At 38.0% G+C, this 23,435-nt stretch overlaps 3 protein-coding genes across 4 annotated transcripts in view; all 3 read right to left on the bottom strand.

The window, feature by feature from the left end:
- Nucleotides 1–23,435, bottom strand: part of LOC149568059 (tRNAHis guanylyltransferase) — a 251,034-nt gene that overhangs the window by 85,100 nt on the left and 142,499 nt on the right. The gene's annotated exons all lie outside the window — the stretch shown is intronic.
- LOC149568062 (uncharacterized) lies at nt 15,941–16,836 on the bottom strand. Its single transcript, XM_089817514.1, has 2 exons — nt 16,453–16,836; nt 15,941–16,348 (listed from the first exon to the last, which is right to left on the bottom strand). The coding sequence occupies exons 1-2, from the start codon at nt 16,783–16,785 to the stop codon at nt 16,016–16,018; spliced, it is 666 nt and encodes a 221-aa protein (XP_089673640.1). The 5' UTR covers nt 16,786–16,836; the 3' UTR covers nt 15,941–16,015.
- Nucleotides 17,209–17,948, bottom strand: LOC149568061 (uncharacterized). The gene is made up of 2 exons (XM_089823393.1): nt 17,566–17,948; nt 17,209–17,435 (listed from the first exon to the last, which is right to left on the bottom strand). Exons 1-2 carry the CDS (start codon nt 17,946–17,948, stop codon nt 17,297–17,299), a joined length of 522 nt encoding a protein of 173 aa, XP_089679519.1. The 3' UTR covers nt 17,209–17,296.

Genomic DNA, 23,435 nt, shown 5'->3' with positions numbered 1-23,435 from the left:
ATGAATATAATGTGATTGTTCTCTATCTTCTGTGTTAAGTACTTTTCCTTCTGTATGCATTAGTTTTGTTACCCAAAAGGGAAAACATTTAGTGTCATTGTCGTTTTGAATTTGGGAAAGCGGCGCAATCAATGGCATACGACATATAGAGTAAATGGGAATACCTCTAGAGGAGAACGTAAGAGTAAATGAAAACAGAATTCCCGAGCTACTCGAGGGAGAGCACGAACTGACAAAGAACTTCCATATTTTATTCCGCTCAAGCATTGAAACCTTTGTGCGGAGAGAATTCGTATGGGAAGAGATTCCGAAGGACATAGTGTGGGACTCCTTCAATGTGAGCTCCACTGCCAACCAAATGTTGCATCAGTTTCCTAGATTGTTTGCGCAAGCCTTTCTTGCAAAACAATGTTAGCATGAGGAGATTGAACAAGAACAACAGAGGCAATAGACCTTTCGAAACTTCTGGGAACGCATCCAGTGAGAAGCGGAAGAGCGCGATGGAAGCCATCGACGCCCCCACCCACGAGTCTGAGGTCGTGCGAATGTGAGTAAAGTGTGCAGGAAAGCATTAACCTTTGTAACGGCTACACAGACAACCATAATGATGTACGGAGACTCTACATAAATAAAATTGTTCTTTTATACAAGTGTTGTTTTCAAATTCACCCATGAAAAATATATATGCAAAACACACTAAATAAGGATAGAAATAAGACAGAACAAATCGATGTCGTACAAGCCAAACATCAAGCCTTGATTCTTACACAACAAATCAAGCGACGGCAAAGGTTAAAGCAACTCGCTGAAGGGAACCACAAATGGGTCACAAAGGGTGACCAAGAGGGTACCACGGGAGTAGTAACCGAAGAAAACTGGTTTGGTTCGCTGGAACGTCAACAAGCGAGAAGTAGTGAGGAACTGTTGGCAAAGACACGACAGAGATTGGATTTGATAGAAGAGACGCGTGAACGGTTGTTAAATCTATCCATCACACCTTAGGTGGAAGGAAATCGAGGCAAAAACACCAGATGGGAAGAGGAAGAGAGGGAGGCAGAAGACACTAAGGCAGTGAGAAGTGTCGGAAGGACATTGTACAGTGGTCAAGGAAACCCTCCACGATCCAATCCTAGCAGTAGCAGTGCGGGAACACAAGTGGGTCAAGCACCGCGATGAAACATGTCGCAAAAATAGAAACTTTCCATGTTACTGGCGATAGGAAGGAAGATTCTATCAAACATCGTCATACCTATGAAACTATCTGGGCAGCAAATGGGGTGACTGATCACGATGAATGGCTTAACCAATTTCCTGCAACCCTACGGGGCGTTGCCATTGCCTGGTACTCAAACATTGACAAAACAAAAATAGGTTCATGGGTTGACCTCAAGAAGGCATTCCATGCAGAATTCAAATTGCTTCATGAGAATAAAGAGATCGTCACAGAAATCTATAGTGGCAAACAAGGGAGAAAGGAAACTGTCCAAGCCTATAATAGAAGGTTGAAGGAGTTGCTTGGGAAAATGGAAACCCAACCCGCCAACAAATTGAAGAGATGGTTCGTTGATGGATTGAATGCATCTCTCAAAAGGAAAATGAAGATAGTACCACCGACATCGTATGAAGATGCGTACGACAAGGCCATGAATTTGGAAAGTGAAAACAAAACACTAAAGAAGAAGAAGAAAAACAAGTCATCGTCTAGAAGCGACCAATCATCTGATGAGGATAGGAGCAGCAATGAAGAACCCAATAAAAAAGTGCAAGCATTGCAAAGAGATATGGAACGTATGATGCGGGAATTCAAAAAAATGAAAGGAGGCGTCAAACAGAGTGAAGAGGGGGGATTATGGTGCACAGAGTGCAAAGGAAACAGCCAAACAAAAGGAGCATGACCTAAGAAGTCAATATGTGACATTTTCCAAGTGATGGGCCACTCTACCAAAGATTGCCCATATAACTTACAGACAAGAGGGCCCTAGGTACTCTTCACCCAAGAGCAAGCATCTACCTCCGGGGTAGCCACCACTAATCAACAAACAAATAATACATCATCTAGCGAGTTCCGAAACAATCGGCGCAGAGGAAGAGGAGGTAATGAAAATAGAAGCCGAATACAATATGACTCAAAGGGTCGGCCGATGATTCAATGTTGGGTGTGCAGCCAGTGGGGCCACTTTTCTCGAGACTGCGAGAAGAATGAAACACCACAGAAATTGTGTTAATGGTGTGGTCCTCAGGATCACGAGGAGGCCAATTGTCTGAAGCTGTGGGTGAATTTACTGAAAATTGAAGAGGAAGACATACTAGTAGTCACTCGTAACCAGGCAAAGCAAGCCAAGTACCCCGATCCTCGCACAGAAAAGCGGAGAGTACGAGAAGCGAAGGAGGAAACAGAAAAGGTGATGAAAGCCAAGGGCGACTCCCGCGGGGCTGCAAGTACATTAGGACGAACAGAGGCCAAGAACAACATACTAGGACAGATACTGCAAATGGAGGTCCCAATCAAGATACAAGACGACCTCCACATGATACTGTAGTAAAAAACGACATTGTTGAATACGCACAGTTCCACCAAATATATAGCAACCAAACATTGCCGAAGGCTCAGTCATAGACCCTATGATACTCTGTAACATCTTGTTTTCCCGAGTCTAAATTAACATCTAACATACTCAAGAATACAGTTATTACTTTGTTTCATAGGAAGACAGTTATATCATTCATGTTCATGTAAATAAGATTTACAGTTAAAATCAGTTAGACAAAATTTCTTAACTAAAAACTTGAAACACCATCAAATGAAATTACTACAAAAATTGAAAACCACATACCTCGGAAACTGAGATCGAAATCAAAACTAGGGATGCTTCTGCAACCACTCAGGTTAGTCCACAAATACACTATAACAATTACACATGACGACTATCATCTAAAAACCGCTATATCAAAATCAAATGATGATCACAATCAAATATCACTATATTTAAAATTAGGGCATCACATACCACTGTAATAATTAGGGCATCATTTACCATCGCTTCATTTAGGGCTTTTAATACCACTGATTCAAATAGGGCTTCCGCTACCACAGATTCAATTAGGGCTTCAAATACCACTGATTCAAATAGGGCTTCCATTACCACGGATTCAATTAGGGCTTTAGATTCCTTTCCTTCTGATTACTTAACTGTGACAGTAACACAAGATTAGAAAATATACTTATATTCGTTATTTATATAATTGAAAAACAATCCATAAATCTATTTCTTGCATATAGGTGTAAAATAACGGTAACAATGAAATAACTCAATTTTATCTTACCTCCTAAATAAAAGTGATAATACCTGTTTCCAATAAACAATTGAATGCATAGTTATCTGTCTGATGCACGACTGACATCTTGGGGAGAGGTGAAACATTGTCAAGGGCTTAACCACCCAACCTCGGACCAAATCTTATCCCCTCACAATCTCTAATGAGGAAGGCCCTCCCTACCCAGAACAGACAGGGGGCATCTTGCCATCCATTGGGCATCCTGGTATTTCACACACCATACGACTTGGCAGCAAAGATTACAACAACAGGATCAAGCATGAGTTATTGATTAATTCATATTAAAATGATAAACATTGATATGTCATAACTGATAACTGTGTCATGTTATTGCAGATTCCTTTTCTTCACCTCATCACCCATTTCCTCGGTTACACAACCGAGTGAGTCCCAAGTGTTTGGAATTCTTAGATCAACCGATCATCCGACATTTCACAATCTGTGATTACATGATTATGTTCTTTAAAGATTCTAGAATTTGATTGTTAATTCTAAAATCCTTCGGCATAATGATTATAGATCCATGCTATGTTTTTCTGAGTTATCACTTGACATGAACAAGGCAAAATTTGAAGGAGATTCAAATCTGTAGTATTAACAATATATCAATGTAAGCGATAAATGATATGACCTAACCACATGCTTAAAGATTTGCTCCATGATTTGATTATGTATGACAGTCTTGCCTTAATAGTATCCTCCACATAAACTGATCAAACAGATATCAAAACAAAATCTTAGACTAAATATACTAGAAATGAGTCACTCAAACCATAGTGGACTTTGCATAATCACGCAATACTGAACACACAAGATATATGATCAGATACTGCAAGAACGAGCCATATAGAATAATCAAATATATTTACCTCACACACAATCTATGTGATGAACATCTATAATAAAACCACTGACAATAATTAAATAGCAATACATGAGAATTAATGTTCAAAGGCATACCCGACTAGTGTATCAACATGAAAGATTTACATATGTGGGTTGACGGCTTCAAAGCTTGGTCTTTATATTGTAACTCCTTTGATTTGATCGGATTCTTTGTGTCGGAAGAAAAGGGCTCGTCCTTGCTTGGTAACCCGCAGATATGAGTGTGAAAGTGTTATGGAAAAAGACAAAATGGAAATGTTTTCAGTCAGATTTAAAATTCAATCTCTACACCTATGTAAACGCAGAGAGCCCGATAGCTGGAGAGCAAGTTCATTGGAAGATTTAGAAGTTCTAAGATTTTCATTTTTGGCTAAAATACTGTCATCTTCAACGCACCTTCCCGCGGAATGGTTGTATATTGTTGCATTGTGTTTCCAGTAATCAAGGACATTTGCGGTAGCCCTTAACACATTATTATATTCACCATGTACTCTGAGAGAATAAATAAGGGTTTTTTGCAACACCCACATGATCATTTTAAAGAAAATGCAGCTCTAGTACAATGCATAAAACCCTTTGATAAAACCATCTAATTTTATAGCAGGAATGTTGAGAGAGGGAAAGCATATTACTAATGCCTGAGTGTTGGATTACGATCATGAGACTCTACAAAAGAATTTGTAATAAAGGAAGCAACTTGGCTCTTTGGCTACCATTAGTTACAAGAAGCCATTTGAATGCCAATCAAATAAAATTTTAAAAAGAAAATAAAGAGGGAAAAGAATAAGGAGCTGAAGAGAAGTTGGAAAGACAATTCGAATTGCCAATATTAATCGATTAATCATGCCAAATGTTATCATTTTAAAGCAAAGAATATTAAATTGAAAAGAATAAAGTTTGAAGGTTGTAATTTGAATATTATAATAATTCTAATGTTATTATAACTTGAATATTATTAAAATCTTATATGTACTTATAAACATCACTTTATTAAATTATTAAATTACAATGATGCCAAATCATTTTTATATTTAAATGCACATATATAAATAATTATTAAAAACAATATGACAAAAGATAAATTAAAAATCCTTTAAGATATGTTTTATATTTTAACTCAATTATTTTAATTAAATTATTTATTGAATAACTCATACGGGTCCCACAAATGTATTATGTTCCAAGTTGCTAGGTCCTCTATCCATCTACTCAATGATAGTGATGCTCTTGCCTAATTCTTTTCTAACAATGCTTCCACCCCACTGACATGCTCCCTACAAGGAAATTCTCTACTGTTAAATTATATTATCATCATAATAAATTATTTAAATAATCACAACGGTTAACCATCTTAATTTCATGAATTCGTGATTAACAATCAACTAACATGTCATCTTCGCTTAAAATCACAACTATCTTACCATTTCGCCAAATTATAATAAATTAAACTACCAACTAACTTCATGTGAACCTCAACGGCTATATTTCAAGTTAGGTCAAAAATTGGGATGTAACACTCTCGTTGAACAATGGACGGTACCCCACTGTCGTCAAGATGGGTACCCTCAAGACAATTCTCACGGAGACTATCAATGATGGAGGGTTAGGAGTAAACATGCTTTCAGAAGAAACATGGAAGAAACTTGGAAATCCTACCCTATGGCCTCCCACCTTCAACCTACTCGGCGAACCTAAAAAATAAATAAAAAATTCGCATAAATTTGGAGCAAGAAACCTCCTTCCAAGAATTAAAGACAAGGTTGCTAGGGGCACCGATCTTGGTGTACCCGAATTGGGATAAAGAGTTTCACGTGCATGTAGATGCCTCGAACTTTGCAATTGGTGCAACACTTGCACAGACAGGTGATCATGGCCTAGATCATCCTGTCTATTTTGCCAGCAGATTGTTATCAAGGGCAAAAAGGAGTTACAGTACAATGGAGTGAGAGGCCCTAGGAATGATTTACATCGTGCAAAAATTCAGACATTATCTGTTAGCAACACCCTTCATATTCTATTTAGACCACCAAGCATTGATGTGCTTAGTAAACAAACCCATTATTTAGGGGAGAGTGAGCCGGTGGTTATTGATACTTCAAGAATTTACATTCACAATCATGCTATGACCTAGGAAGAGCCACGTCATAGCTGATCAACACTCTTGGATCAAATCAAGGGAGCCACCAGAAGGAGTCAATGATGACTTCCCAGATGCACATCTATTCTGTATAGCAATCTTTCTAGAGTGGTATAAAAGTATTGGCAATTACCTCTCCACTTCGCAATTTTCGAGAGATGCTACCAGGAGAACGACAAAAGTTAGTACTGAGGAGCAAAACTTTTTCTTTAATTAGTGGTTTGTTGTACAAAATGTGGTCGGATCAAATATTGAGACAATGTGTCATGGAGGAAGAGGTATCGAGTGTCCTTTGAAAAGCCCATGAAGGCCCAGCGGGAGGGCATATGGGACCCGACACAACCACAACGAAGGTACTCCTCGCTGGACTATGGTGGCCTACACTATAATGATGCCAAGGAGTGGGTGGTAAGTTGTGACACTTGCCAGCATGCAGGTAAACCCTTGAAACGGGATTTCATGTCACTAAATCCATCACATGCCCAAGAACTATTTGAACGATGCGGCTTAGACTTCGTGGAATCCCTTAAGCCAAGTAACTCTCGGAAGTGTCGCTAAATCGTGGTAGCAACGAAGTAGTTGACGAAGTGAGTTGAGGCCCGAGCATTACTAGACAACTCGGCCGTCAACACAACAAAGTTCATCTATGAGCAGATCATCATGCACACTGTCATTCCTATTCAGTCGATGAGTGATAGAGGAGGTCACTTCGTCAACCATGTGATTTGCTTGCTCACAATGGAATTTGAAAAATTTCACTCCCTGTCGAGTCTGTACTACCCTGAGGGCCAATGGTCAACTAAGGCAACAAATAAAATCCTTGTGTCGGTCATCTATAAATCATGTGGGGTCGAGCAAGCTAACTGGGAAGAGAAACTACCATCAGCACTATGGGCGTACTGCACAACGTATAAAGTGACAAATGGACAAATGCTGTTCCAATTAATGTTCGGACAAGAAGCGATCGTACCAGCAGAATTCATGGTTCCAAGCCTTCAGATAGCAATTGATAATAGGTTGGGCGACATGAAAAGTCTTTGGGAGTGGTTGTATAGACTGACACCTCCATCTATCTGTGATTTTATCGAGTATATCATCAATTTGTTGAAACAAATTTATTCATTGACATTTCATGATCATATATTGATCGAGCCATGATCATGATCAGCTTATTTGGATATATGTAATCAGATCGAAGTCTGATTAAATTCACTTGGAGATTGGTGACTTTGTGTAGAGGTTTTGATTAAGTTCAAACCAATCATAATTGACACCGATTAGTAACTGGATAGTTTGTATAAACAAATCAGTGATTAGGGAAGATAAATGTTTTGAGTGGACCAGTCCACTCAAGACATAGTCAATTCAAACCATATATATGCGCATATTGAGCCAGACAAGAGAGCATCAAAATTCATTAATGCTCTACCTTCTTCGTGAGTTCCAAAATTATACCTTGAGTTTCATATTTATAAATATTGAACATATATCACATACAATTGAAACATATCAAGACTATCATATTCTGATCAGAATCTGTAGACAATGATTCAGAGATTACAAATCATTCAAATCTGATATAAATTTAGTTTACCTTCAACATGGTATCAGAGCCTTGCTAAGGAAGATCCAAATTAAATTTGAGATATCAAATTACTCTCCCTTGATATTGTAGTCACATCTCGTTCTTCATAATGTAAGAAAATCATAGAACAGTTCAACCATGATAGGGGGAGAAATAACGTGGCAAAAGGTCAGACCAAGATTAGAGAACTTAATGAGTTATTAATGAACGACAGTCTCCCAACAATGAAATGATCATCGAAAAGACATTGTCATCGAGAGATGATGTAACGTTCTCTCTAATATTAGATGTACCACCATAAGATGGATTGGTTATAATAACTGTAGCACTTACCATATATAGTGATTGTTTGACATAACGGATAGTATGATCTCATCTCATCGGTTTGTGCTTGTGGTATAGTATACACACTACCCAATCGTCGCATGGAGAGAGCCAAGGAGAGCAATAGTTGAGTGTTACAAAACTTACACAACATCATCCAAAATGAAGCGACACCTTCAATATGAAGGAGTCGATGTTGATGAAGCAACCATCGACAATAAAATCTGAGACCTTTATTATGAGAACTGGCAACCATAAAAGCCTGACAAAGCATCCTGCTAGCAAAGCAAACTAAGGAACTTAGCGGTGACCCAACTAAAGCAAACATCGGGTAAGAAATAATTCGTCTACAAACCGATAGATGGAGGTGTCATTGCTTTAGACAGTGGAAGCCACAAAGAAATCATATTAAAGAGGGCAAATACCCTTGTTTTGATCCACTATAATATGGAGTACAAACAATATGAATGCATTGTGAAGTTCTCGAATGTTGCCATTGAAGGTAGCGATTGACAAGGAATCTTCAAGGATTAACATGGACAAACAAAGTCAAAAGAATAAAGATTGAAACTCGACACTAAAATAAGACAAGTTTGGAATACCGTCTACAAGACATGTCAATTGGATTATTATTGTTATAAGGATATCGCGAGTATCATAATATATCATTAGAGGTGGTTTATTATATCTATTATAATAAAAGAGAAAAAATAAATAATTGATACACAACAATCTATAACAGACAGCGAGCTCCAACTCATTTGGGGCTCAATACAACCGCTAATTGAAAATAATGAAGATATCATGTGCAGAATAGAGTGATATGTTTTCACTTTAGACTTTACCCAAACACATAAGCAAGACCCTTGAAAAGAACATTTTGTATATTTACACTATAGTGTACATTGGGCAAGTTCATCAATGTGTAAAGAATCAAACAAATGGTTTGGCACTGATGGTCGAATGGTAATTAACAATTGGAGATGGTTATAAAAGATAACTCTTTTAAATCTGCAAACTAGTCGATCCTCTTGGGCATTTCTAAATAATAAATTTCTGTTACGCATAACAAGTTGGAAGATGACATAGTTGGGGAAGGATGTATTTGTTCTCTATTTATGTACTTGTTCAAACATTACAAAGTATTACTGAGGTCAAACTTGGGGTGACATCTTGCATTACTAGCAACCTGATTTGATGAAATCTATGCTATCTTTTGTTATTATTGTGAAGATACGCTTTTCATATTGTTTGCAATTGAAATGATGCAACTAACTCCAACTTACCATAAGGGAAAGATCTGTTAGAATGAAGCAAGTGTGCAACATTTTAACCGGATCACATTCTTTTGTATTGAGGAGATTCAATGTTTAACATGATTCTCAAATGGGTGCTTCATAGAGATATAACCATTGAAGATATTCGAAGGGCAACAATAAATTCACCTAAAATATTGCAATGGCAATTGTGCTACAGGATGTGCTTTATACTTTGTTGAATAAATCAAAGGATCGGGAATGTCAGAACTGTGTATATATAACAGTAGCTATGGCTATAGTGGCAGAGACTTGTTCTTTATTTATAGTTCTGTCAACCCTCATGAATGCATATCGGGTGCCAAATTTGAATATTAAAATAGTGTTCTCAATTCACCATTCATTTCTTCTAAACATATAGGAGATGGGCAAGGACTTCTTATATGCAGTGACATCCTTGCTTGAATGTGTAGTGTCCCCATTTTTAGCAAGTTCCTGCAATTGGCTTGGTCAGTTCACCATTGCAACCCTCGTGAGCTGATAGTGGGATTTGATGGTCTTAGTTGTGGGGTTATAGGCTTTTTAGTAGCCTATGTTGTGTTTGGCTCCACTTGAGGATTTTACTATTTATAGTAAATCAAACTGTTGGTTTCGATTAGCTCAGTTGAGTTAGAGGAGTTGGATGATGCTCTCAGTTTTTATTTCGAGGCTTCCGGTTTGGGCTCCAAGAATCTTGGAGCGAGCATTTATTTATAGTAAATCACCCCTGTCAGCTTCATTCATCGTATTCCATCATCACGATCACTTTGGTGTTGTCAAATTTCGATTTTGATGCTTCTTCAATTGTTTTTGCAAAATGGGTGAATTATTATTATTGTTCATCTAAGTACGCTAAGGCTGCTATTTTTGTTGGTATTGTTGGTCGATCACCTCAGTATCATAGCTCATTGAAACCGGGACAAAAAGTTTTAAATCTTGGGAACAAGAAACAGTGGTCTTGCGTGTCAAAATATTAAGTTATGGTGGAAAAGATCATTTTTGGAGCCAAAAGCAATTAATAAATTATATTAATGGCACTTTATTATATTTTTATGTTGTGTAGAGGAAGCTTCTTAAGTGGAGTTCTTTTCGGAAAATGGTGTCATTTGGAGATTATAAATATGAGGACATTTGATGAGAAAAGCATCCAATTATTTGATAATCTTATTTTGCGTTGTCCTCTTTGTGACATTTCTGAAGTTCTGATTTTTCTGTGCCCTTGCTGAAGTATAAGTGTTTGGGATCTACAACTGAAGTATTGTAGATTCAATTCTGAGAATTATTCCAAGATTTCTTAGCAAATTGTGCTAAGGTATACAATTTGTCATTTCTCCTATTATATTAACTATTGCTAAGGAGAAGTTTAATTTTTCTTGCTGCTGGAGGTTGGTCTCCAATTTGTGAAGGGATTTGCTAGGATTGTTATATCAAATTGTTTGCTAGTTAATTTGGATTTGGTGGAGTGCCATTTATATCTTTTGTTGGGCATTATTTTCTATATGCACTTTGGCAGCAGCATATCTGCAGTTGCAATTATTTGTTGGAGAATTCTTTTGTTGCTCTTGGTCTTCATTTCAAAGGGTTTTCAAGGTATGTCTACACGTAAGTTCATGAACTTTGACTTTTAATTTTTCTGGGTATTGTTGATTTAGATAATAGGGGATATTTTATCAACTGGGTTGTTGATATTTTGTGAAAATATTCAATATCTAAATTGATATTAGAATCTAGAATTTTCAGCTGTATATTCCCTATGTAATTTCCAAATATTTGAATTCAAATTATTATCGCAATATCTTATGTTTTGTTGTTATACTATTGTATCAAAAATTACAAAGCATCAAAAACAAAGAAATCAATTCTTCATCACAAATTGTTTGAGAGCCAGCAGGGCTCATTATAGTGGTATTAGAGCTTGCTTGCAAAGTGTTTGACGAAATGTCAAACAACTGAATTATAAAAGAATTTGGTGTTTGTTGAAGTTATAACCGGTTGCAGTTATTACAGAATGGACCAACATCTTGTGCATAAGCCAACAACAAAATGCAAGGCAGCCTCAATAGTAGGATAATCTATGGAAGTTGGTGAATTAGAGGATTGGTACCTAAATGATGTTTTCTAGAAACAATCTCTATGGTTACAAATTCCCATGAAACTTTGGACATTGATTATAATGCTTGGGTAAGAGACACGGTCTATAGCAGAAGTGGAGAATGATGGTTCATCCATCATGAGTCACTGGTCTTGGAGAAAGCTATGCTTCCATGAGAGAGGGAGCAGCTAGAGGATCTACTTTAATTGACTACTAAGGATTATGTTGGTTCAGAGGACAAATATCTCTCTAGTGACCAGGAGACCGTACAAATCAAGGAGTAGATGGTAGATATAGAATACATGGTTTTGACATTTTTGGTGCTTTGCTTGAAAATAACAAGGCAAAAAAGAAAAGAACCTTACTACAGTCTTGTCACCCAGCTCAGGACTAGCTTTATGATGTACCAACATAAGAGATGAGTATTTCACACCCTTGAATAATGTTCATTAACTCATGCTATAACATTGAAATGACAAATCTTGTATGCTTCCCTTTAAGATAGTTTAGTTTTTATCAACCATTTGGAATGTCTTCAAGACAAAGCACAATGCATAAGAAGTTACCTCAAGGGAAAGAAAAACTTGTTACTTGAAGTTATGAAACTGAATTGAAGATGGACATCAAATTCAAAGGGAGTTAGATAATCTAGCAAAAGAAACCTTAAACAAGGAGGTCAGAAGATTGATATCACATTTAGAAAAAGCCTAAGGAAACCTTGGATGACAAGATCAAGAGGTTGGTGCATGTTCTTGGAACCTCAAATAGAAGCCACATTATCACGAATGTTGGTGTCGCCAAGCCTTGGGATAGATCCATAGTTTATTACATTCACTCATGTAACTATGAAATTAGACAAGTATGTTTGTTTACAAGAGACTGCTCCTATGAATAATGTCATGATCAAAACAAAGAAAGTTGCTAGAAGATCTACCAAGCGGATCTTTGATCATAGTGATTTAGAGGGAGTAGACCATAGAGATGGTTTCTAGATAAGGTACATTATCACTAAAGAATGGACAATTGATATTCTCACCAAGTCCCAAACCAAAGTAAAGTTTGTGCATTTGAAGACTAGCTTTGAGTTGTGAAGAATGAAGCCCTTGCTAAGGAGTCTTAGCATCAGTTATTTCTTGAAATGTACTTTACTGGATTCTTCTCTATGAGAGAATGCCTAAAGTGAAACCCTTGTTCCACCCTATGGGAGGGGTTATGATGGACCCACCCTCTGATATAGTTCATGGTGGATGTCATGTGTGTGACGCCGTGACACCACCACATGAGAGATCTGTGGTGACTCGGTGTAAATCTTTTATTGTCATGTGTGAGACTCCATGACTTTATGGACCCCCTATGTACATTATTGAAAGGTGAGAATCTTTCAGATTATGTACACTTGTATCTAGCATTGTAAGGTGATGACTCTACGATGATTAGTTATCTATCATGATGAATATCATGTGACCTGGTATGTGTGGACATTTCATGATAATTAGTATCTATTGAACATTTTGATAGATATCATGAGGCTTGATATCAGGTGCAGTTCATTATGTTCTTTGAGAGATACCATGATTTTTTGTGGTAGACATCATGAGACGTGATGTCAGTGGATATATATAAGAAGAATGTCATGTGATTTGAAATTCATGAGCATATTATATCCTCAAATGTCACGAGTTAGGAAACATCTCTTTTTACAACAGATGAGCCTATTGCAATATATACTTGGTTAGATGCTTTATATTCCCTAGCTAAGAGGGAGTGTTGAAGAAATAGCTTTGTTCAGATAAATTGGATGACAATATGATCAATCTTGATCTGCTCATAACATACATGCATACATACCAATATAAATTGGCCTATATTAATACATACATACATATATTAGAATACAGATATATTATATTGTCATCCACTAAAGCTGCAATTTTATGCAAGTAGATCATCGATCTGTTCATACAGATTTATTCATTGTCATTTCATGTTCATATATTGATCAAGCCATGATCATGATTGGCTTATTCACATATATGTTATCAGATCAAAGTCTGATTAAATTCACTTGGAGATCAACGAATTTGTGTAGAGGTTTTGATTAAGTTCAAACCAATCATAATTGACACCAATTGGTAATTGGTTAGTTTGTATAAACAAATCGCTGATTAGGGAAGTGACATGTCTTGAGTGGACATGTGTCTTCTTTGAGGAGACACATCCACCCAAGACATAGTATATTCAAACCGTGTATATGCACATACTCAGCCAGGCAAGAGAGCATCGAAATTCATTAATGCTCTGCCTTCACTGTGAGTTCTGAGATTACACCTTGACATTCAGTATTTATAAATGTTGAATACATATCACATACGCATACAATTGAAACATATCAAGACTATCATATTCTGATCAGAATCTGTAGACAATAATTCAAAGATTAGAAATCATTCAAATCTGATATAAGTTTAATTTACCTTCAACACCATTAAAATATGATTGATCAATGATACAATGTTGTACTAGCAATATCAAAGATTTGAATGTGATTATTCGAAATTTAGAATCTCTCACAAACTTTTTAGAAGACCACAGAAGAGGAAGATGTAAATGTTGTAATATGCTAAACTATTGTCCTCATGGAATCCTAGCATACTAGTTGGTTGACATCGTTAAATTTTCATTTAGACAAGTTATCCTCATTGTCAGCTAACTATTATATTAGGATTCCACAAGGATGCAAATTTGCGCCCAAATTGCATTCAAAGCAATCAATTTAATATAAGACACTTTTATAATCATTTATGGACTTATTGGATACAACTTGTCCTTGAATTTTGCAAAAAAAGGTGTTTCTACTAAAATTTATGCAGTTGTTTTGGTTGTCAAGTTCTTGTTGAATTTTTGGGCTTTCCATGTTTTTGTTAAGTCCAAGTTTTCCAATTATGGACTTGATCATTGCAAGGAAGCAATCAAGGTGCATAGTCCACATGAAAAAAAAAGTGGTAGCAAATATAGAGACAATTAATAGAAAAAAGGGAATATTAATGCAAAACATCAGTAGATAGGTAAATAGATGGAAGCAAAGTAACGTGAATCGGAATCATATCGGAATTGGCACGGCCGAATCAAATCGTGAATCGGGGGTGAATCGCCGTGAATCGGTGATGAATCGGCAAATTTGAAAAAACCCTTTAAATGTAAAGATTTTAACAATTTAAAACTTATTTCATGCACCCTTTATTGAATATAACTTAAAAACACTATAACATCATCAAATAGAACCTATCATACATAAACATGAAACATAAAATCCATCACATACGTAACTATGTTATCATTATGTACTAAAATGTAAATTGTATGCTAGCTGAAGTAAATAAAAATCAAATGATCATAATGATTCAAATCATAGAATCAGTAAGATGAAATCATGAAGATCTATAAGACATCAAATTATAAATGTATGTATAAATCTAAGATGAAAATCCATGAAAGTTTGAAACATATGTCTATCAGTGATTCAGTATCACTATCAATATCTATACAATGTAAACAAAATATAAAAACAAGGCTCCAGCTCAAGCCTCATCATCATCCTCTAGCTCTACTGCAGCCTCAACCTCAGCCTCTAAGTATCCAGTTTGCCTATGAGAAAGGCGTGTAAGGTAGGTCCTAGAGGACCGTCGAGCCATGTCCCCTGCATGGGCAATGGGCTCACGAATAACATCACTAGGGCCTATGTCTGTGCGTGCGCGTGTACATCTACCAATGCCTGAACGTGCTCTAGCTGCCTCCTCTGCCCTGGCCACAGCCTCAACCTCTATATCCACCTGGTCAACCCACGCACGGTCTTCCTCAGTGAAGACTGGGTCCACGGTCTCTGTGATCCACTCTGATTCTGGATCAATCTCCTCCAGAATGATCGGAGAGGAGTCAGTGCCCAAAATCTATCTGATCCTAAGACGAACATTGTAATGAACAAAGACAAGATCACTCAACCTCTACACTGTCAACCTATTTCTCCTCTTCGAGTGGATGTGCTCGAACATGGACCAACTGCGCTCACATCCACAAGCACTGCTCGGCTAACTCAGAATGCGGATGGCAATTTTTGAAGGTTTGGGGTTGTGGCCCCAAACATTGGCCACCATCTATCTGAAATAAGGAAAAAACAAAAACAATTAGTCTCATTTACAAATTACAACTCTAAAATTAATGCATTATATAATCAACTTTAAGTTTAGAATCTAGATTCATGAACATTGAATATATTATTTAATTTTTACCTGGCTGTAGTGTTGTCTGAGCATTTATGGCCATCCTGCCAGTGAAAAGTGGCCCCTCCTTATTGTTGAACTGGTCTAGCTCAACAAAATCGCAACAGCGCTATTTTCATCGCTACTCAATCTCTGAATCACTGTGTATAAGCCAGTGAGAACCTCCGCATCCGCCTTGAACTCAGGACGGAAACGAAATGCCGGATTCAGATAGTAAGCTGTTGCGTGGATGGGTCGATGGAGGTGATTTTGCCATCTCCTATCGATGATGTCCCAAATAGGGCCATACCTCTCCTGCACTCCTCCATATTGGGCTCTGATGGCCTCCTTGGCCCTATCCATGCCCTCATAAATGTAGCCCATAGAGGGCTTCTCCCCATCAGCAGTTCGTAGCAAAGCTACAAGGGGCTCAGTGACCTACATATAAAGTAAAACAAAAAATTTGAGTCAAAACTTAAATATAAAATAATATAACTTAAAGTAAAAGCAAAATACTAAATGTTAAATTGCAATAAATTTACCTTAAGGATTTCTCTAGCGGGTTTACGAAAACCATCCTCATCAAATATGCAATCCGCCACATCTAACCCTATAGTGGTCGTAGCATAGGAAGAGCAAATCCACTCCTGCCCAACAAACATGCTCCTCAATCCATCCCTTGATGTCAACAAGGACTGCAAGGTGATGAAGTTCGAGGCAAACCTCGTGATACCTGGGCGAGCTAACTCCTTTCCTTTTGTGTACTTCCTCATTGTGCTAAGGACAAATGCATGATTATAAATAAATTTGCATACGTTTTTTGCCCTTTCCACACATGACTTGACAAACTCAAGTTTGCCAATTTCCTCCAACATGAGGTCAATGCAGTGTGCCGCACAAGGGGACTAAAATATGGTGGGGTGCCTCTCCATCAAAAGTTTACCTACAACAATTTTAAGTCAATTAGAAACTCAAATTTCAAAATTCAAATAAATATATTTTCAAAACTTGAAAAGTTAAAAGTTTACCTACTGCAACATAATTTGCCGCATTATCCGTCACCACCTAGATCACATTTTGTTCCCCCACCTCTTCTATAACTTCCTCAATAGCCTCACATAAATATGTGGCATTTTTCACATGTGCGGAAGCATCAATGGATTTTATGAACATGGTATATTCTACAAGTAACAAAACAACGAATTATAATATTAAATGGATCATTAACGAATTAGCATTCAACAAATCAAAATTTACAATTATGTATGTAGGAAAGTAGAATGATCAATCACCTCCACAGGATACAAGAAAATTGAGGAGTATTCTATTCCTCCTATCGGTCCAACCATCAGTCATGATGGTGCAACCCTTTAAAATCCATTCCTTTCAGTTCTCCTCGAGGTCAACCCTCATGTCCTCTACCATCTCATCCAGGAGGTATCCGCTCAACTCAGCCTCAGTTGGGGCTTTAAACGCCGGACCACAAATAGCAACCGCATCTATCATATTCTGCCAATAAGGAGCCCTATCACAAATAAAAGTTTAGATGTCAAAGACTCAAATAATCAAATTATAAAACAAGTAGATATAATTAAAGTTTTACTTTTACTTTTAGTTTTAACTTTAAAGAAAACAAAGAAAAAAGAATCAATTACCTGGCTGCAATAAATGGAATGTTGCAAAAGTACCAAAATTTGCATATCTCCTTTCTAGTAGCATCGTGAATCTCTTTGTTCAAACCCATGCCCTCAAGCGTGGGTTGGGAACCAGGAGTAGTGCGGGGCACAAAGTAACTATCCATTCTGTTTTTCCGCACTCTAGGCTGCAATAGGTTGGTGTGGGACTCTGTCTCAGTATGTGACTGACAAGCACTAGCACTAGCACTAGCACTAGCAGAAGAACTAGGATAAAAAGGAGGCCTAGAAGAACCCTCTCCAACACAACCTACGGATGCGGAAGCTGATGCAGATGCAAATGTGCATGCGGCTGCGGATGCGGGAACATGGGAGCCAATACCCCTTAACACTTCAACTTTCATTTTCCTATTTGCTTTGTCTTTTTCAATTTTTTCTAATGCCATTAAGCAAGTGCGTTTTGCCTCAGGAGTTTGGTGAGTGCAAACTATAACATCGTGTCCAGGTATAGCAACATTGTGGAATTTCAATCTATAAATACCCTCGGAAGTTATTTTTTCTTTACAAAACATGCATTTTGTTTGATATTTGGTTCTTCCAGGAAACTCTTCATTATATTTCCAACATTCATCTTTTTTACCCATTGGAATTTGCGAAAAATGAGAGCAAAGGCTGCTGCAATAAAAAAATTTATGTAAAATATCAAAGTTTGAAGCTAATAAAAATTAGAAAACAACAAACCCTAGCTTGCAACTTAGTAAAGAATAAGAACATTCAAGATTTACACTAAAATTCTTGAAAACTATAGAAATTTAACAAAAAACGCATAATACACTAAAAATTTAACAAAAAATGCATAATACACTAACATACAAGAAAAAAATAAGCACTTACCTCTTGCAAATGAGTTGAGGAGTGTTGATATTGGCTCCTTAATGCTCCCAAAGCAATTGATGGGCTCCCCAAATGGCTTGTTGATCTCTTTGGTGCTCTTCCTTCTTGCCAGTTGGAAACCTATGGCTTTTCTTTTCTCTTCTTCTCTCTCACTTTTCCTCTCTTCTACTCATGCTTAACAAATAGAAGGCCCTTTAGGGTTATAACAAAGAGAATAAGTCAAAAACAAAGTGAAAAAAACAAGCGATTTTTTTTAAAATTTCAACTTCCCTTTTTACATGCCGCGGGTGATTCATACTCGATTTTTACAAGCGATTTTGGCGATTTTTACATGAATTGCCTGAATCGGCGATTCATGGCCCAAAAATCGGCAATACCGATACACGATGCAAAAAAAATCGCCCAGCATGAATCTGGTCGCGGAATCGCCGATTCAGGCAATTTTTGGGTGATTCTCGTTACTATGGATGGAAGGAATTGCACATTCATCAAGTTTATAATGGTTTTGTTGCCAAATTTCAGTTCTTCCCTTGTCAAGTTCAAGTGATTGGTATTTAATGAGTTCCTATCTCGAGTGGATGTCTAGGTATTCTTTAGGTTACTTCTCATCATTCCCAAATATCTCACTTTCTATATTTTCCAAGTCTCCTTGCATTACCTTTACCCATCCTTCCATGTGAGTTTTCTGCCTTTCTAATGCATTTGGGGTCTAGGTGATCTAGGTATGGTTGGGATGTGTTTTGGCGTCTTCTTGATGAGAAATAAGTTTTCCATGTTTTAATGACTGCTATATTGCCCCAGCATTCTATTTCCTACAAATTCTGAGCAATCGAGCTAGTTTCCCTCCTTGGCGAACCTCATCAAGTGCGTTCCCAAAGAGCAGAGCCATGGTAATGATTAACAAGCTATGCAACTAACTATGTCATGATGGAAAGACCCACAAAGTTGCAAATCGAAGCCAGGAAAAATTCCATTCAAGTTGCAAAGCTAAAGGTTTACTTTTACGAAGAAGAGTGGGTCTACGGGTTTTCAGCTGCTTACTAATGGAAGCGAAGGCATCCTGCCCTACATCCGAAGCTAATATGTCAAGTCCAAGTCTTTATGTATAAAAAGTGTGAGCACAACATTAAATGAACTATTTTGAGCTCATAATCAATGGTGCATGCTCGAGATCTAACCTTGTGGCCATCATATTGAGATTAAAGGGTTAAATGTTGTAGTCTTCTTCACTCTAGAAATTGTTGCTTAGAGAGGGGTTTTCCATCCCCAGGTAATATAAAGGGCCACTTCTGCGAAGGCTTCAAAAAAGAAAGTAAGTCACTTTAAAGTGTGAATATTCTTCGGAAATGCTCCAAAGATACTTCTGGAAAAGTAAGCTATGAAGGTGCGAACCCAACATAAAGGAAAGCAAGTGTTAAATGCTTAGGACAGAAAGTAAAAGAATGAAGTGCGTAAGCTATTGAAGGATTATTCCCCGCGATGCAATTCCGAGTCAAAGGAAATTGGGCTTACGGAAAAGTTAAGTTTCTCTCTCTCTCCTGCATATGTTAAGTCATCGAATATATCTGTATTTCGGATTCCGAAGGGAAACAAGTCACTTTCCGCGAAACTAAAGCACTTGTTTCAGTAAGTGACTTTTAGTAATAAGACTTTACTTTAAGTAAAGTGAAAAGGCTTTCGAGGTTATGAGTTTTTATGTGCAGGAAAACTGAAAGTTTAAACAGTCGTTGCTTATGGAATTAAATGTGAATCTTGCCATTATAATCATTGGCCGAACTTAATTTTGTTCGTGTGGCACCAACGTTCGGATTCCTATACCTATTTCATCAAAATCACTCGTTTCCCTGAGTATTTTAAAACGGCTATTTATCGAGAACAGCATCCTGTGCAATCATAGCAAATGGCAATCAGAGTTGTGGGTTATGATATGTTAATAGGCATGGAGAGTGAATTGAAAGAGTTAACAGATACGTCATTCAAATTTTATGATTTGGGTGGTCTCCATAGAAGACTGAATTCTCAACCTATTCATCCAATCACTCAAAAGCTAAAAGTGAGCAGATTGGTAGAAGCAGCTAGTTTTCCAATGGCAGTACTTGCACTAGAGCTTGTAAGGGAATGTATCGAGAGATACAATCCAAAGACAAAGCAGATCTTGTTCCTTGATCAATCCATCCTCATTTCAATCAACAAAGCTCTGATGTAGTCTACATTCGGCATCCCCGTAAAAGAGGAGTATCGTGATATTGACTTCGGCTCTTCCGCGTCAATGTTTAACGAAAAGAAGACCCTCGGAAGAGAAGACATACAGAAGACATGGTTTCAGACTACTCACTCGAAGAAGAGCAAAATGCCCAGGACCGTATTCGGCACTAATTTGAAGAGGGAGATCATAGATATCCTCGCTTTGCTGCTCAAACTGAAGGGAAAAGAGGAGATTCTCAAGTTCATCGAGCAACATTTCTTCCTGGTGCAAGCTATCTGTCCCGAAGGTATGCAAATTGACTGGGCATAGATTATCTATGATGAGCTCGCCTCATGGATGAATTCAATCAAAGGAGTTAAACACTTTTACATGTCCTCCTATCTAATTTATGCCTTGGCTACTCACCACTTGTGGCCCGACTTTCCTAGCATCCAGAATTATGATGAGCGTACAAAAGTATATGAGTTCTATCCCCATCTGCAGCTACATAGAAGCTTTGAGCAGTATGTGGCAGTAAATGATGCCTTCACAATGAGGTTATGCCAGGAATTGCAAGGATGCCCTAAGAGGAGATTTTCACCAGAGGCAATTTCAGCTATTAGTCAGTTTGGATGCTCATTCATCCAATTTTGGAGCTTCTCTTACCCGCGAATAGGTGCCTTTGATGGTTTTCCCAAGAGACTACCTAGGTACCTGGAAGACAAGGTGGTTCTAGTCGAATTATGTCGAGAAATTCTTGAAGTGAACACCTTGTGTTCAAACGTGAAGAAAATAGCCAGGATTTCCTTCCCCATAGTGGTTGGGTCCTATTCCTGTGCTTCTAGATCCGATGCTTGGAATCTAGTGAAAAGTTTCAAGAGCAAAATCAAATTGGTGGCCTCAATATGATCTGGTGAGCTTTGTAAGGGACCACTTAAAGCTAGGATATAGACATGTTTCGAATATCGAAGATTACTGGGTCGGGTGTCTATACCAAACTCGGGAGAAGTTTTGGTCCCGATTAACTATTGATGAAATTAAGCTATAAAATGATTCTGTTGATGTTACTGACCTTGCAGATGATGGCACCTACATGTATCCCTCATCTTATGAGAAGATCAAAGGCACTCCTATTGTGTCTATCCCACCTGCAGGTCCTGTCATAGACACCATGGAGGTCCTCATGCATGGAATAATCAAGAGAATGGACAAATGGGTAGAGTGGAGCCGAGCGAGGAAGAAGAGGACAGGGAACACTGGTTCTAAGGGTGGAGTACCTTCTGGAGCTGCCCAAACAACTGCAGCAACCACTACCACAGCTACTAATTCAACTTCTGCAAGACCAGCTCAATCAATTGGGCAAGGAGGAGACCAGCCTCCAGACAAAAATGTGCCAATCACTCCTACCTACAAAGGTGGCTCTCTTCCTGATACTGGAAAAGTTGGAGAGAAGGAAGTGGACAAGAAGAAGGACAAAGAACAAGAGAAGTTAGTGGCCAAGACTGCCTCCCCTGTTTAAGTCATCAACCTGGATGGTGACACAAACCCTATGGATGGACAAGACACATCTTAGCAAGGGGATACCTTGGCCCTCTCAGTCACTAAGGTTGTTGCCTTCCTTGCTGCTTCCCAAAGCAAGCAAACTCCCCTAGTACCTAGGAAGTTGTTCGATCCTACTGCCTTGCAGTCTGCTATCAATGTACTCTCTACTGAGTCATGGCTCGAGGAGACCATTGATAGAAAGAAGAGAAGATATGAAGAAGCCGCTCCATCAAAAGATTTGATCACACAAGCCACTTCTTCTCAGCCACCCTCCAAGAAGACGAAGAAGCATAAATCAATTGCAGCATTGGCCACTAATCCCTCTACTAGCCACATGTTGGTAGAGATTGCAAAGCCACAAAGGGAGGGCAAATTCCATGAGCTTTCCACAGATGACTTCAAGATCAGAATGGTGGATCTTGGTATCCATGTTCATGACTCCATGGTGAATATATGGAAGTCCACCAACGAAAAGATTGAGGATAGACTTGAGGAGCTGAGAGTGGAGAAGGAGGTCCTAAAGGCCTCAAACAGAGAGTTAATGGAATATATCAGATCTACACTCGAGAGCACCTCAACTAGCCAATTCGACCCAAATGCAGAGTGGAACAAAAATCTACTTCTAAAGTTGCAACAAGAGAGGCAATTCGGGTAGATTGGTCAAACATGGGTAGATCAAATGAAGGCTCAAGGTTCCCCACTAATTGAAAACTTGGGAAGTCTTTTGTTGGATGCTAATAAGTTGAGGGAAGCCAAGTCCAGCCATTAGTTGACCATGTAGAAAGCAACAGATAGCTTGATAGAGAAGATGGCCCTGTTGCAAGAGGTCATCGACATGAAGACCAATGTTGCCATCTCTCATAGGATCCTCAAAACAAGCAAAGAGCCATTGTTTCAATGGAAACAATCTATGGAATTCATAGTGGAAATCTCTGCGAGGTCTGCAAATGAGCTAAAGGACGTGCATGACCTAGCGCAGAAGATCATTGAAAAGTTATTTGAATATCTGAAAGTGCTACATATAGAGTCCTATGTGTCTGCTAATGGAAAACTTGTGGATGTTGAGAGGATGAAGTTGAAGTTTCTGGCATTTGTTGATGAAGTTGTTGATCCCCTAAATTCTCAGATGTCAAAGATTCAAGAGCTCTCATCAGCAAACTCAATCATAAGGAGGGCATCGAAGAAGTTCTAGTCAAAGGTTGCCAGAGTGGATGAGCTCACATAAATGCACGACTATTGGATGATTCGAGCTGACAATATCATCATCCCA

The sequence above is a fragment of the Cupressus sempervirens genome, chromosome 3 (genome assembly GCF_028749045.1).
Source record: "Cupressus sempervirens isolate cs-2001-9-10 chromosome 3, ASM2874904v1, whole genome shotgun sequence".
NCBI classification, from domain to species: Eukaryota; Viridiplantae; Streptophyta; class Pinopsida; order Cupressales; family Cupressaceae; genus Cupressus; species Cupressus sempervirens.
Note: the sequence above shows the minus strand (reverse complement) of the source record. Positions and strands in the feature narration are given on the sequence as shown.

Excerpts from the sequence above, each read along its gene's own strand:
- LOC149568062 (XM_089817514.1), bottom strand. The coding sequence starts at position 16,785 with ATGTTGGAGGAAATTGGCAAACTTGAGTTTGTCAAGTCATGTGTGGAA. Across the intron at positions 16,349-16,452 it reads CCGCTAGAGAAATCCTTAAG|GTCACTGAGCCCCTTGTAGC; the intron begins GTAAATTTATTG and ends CTTTATATGTAG.
- LOC149568061 (XM_089823393.1), bottom strand. The coding sequence starts at position 17,948 with ATGAAAGTTGAAGTGTTAAGGGGTATTGGCTCCCATGTTCCCGCATCC. Across the intron at positions 17,436-17,565 it reads ATTCCATTTATTGCAGCCAG|GGCTCCTTATTGGCAGAATA; the intron begins GTAATTGATTCT and ends TATTTGTGATAG.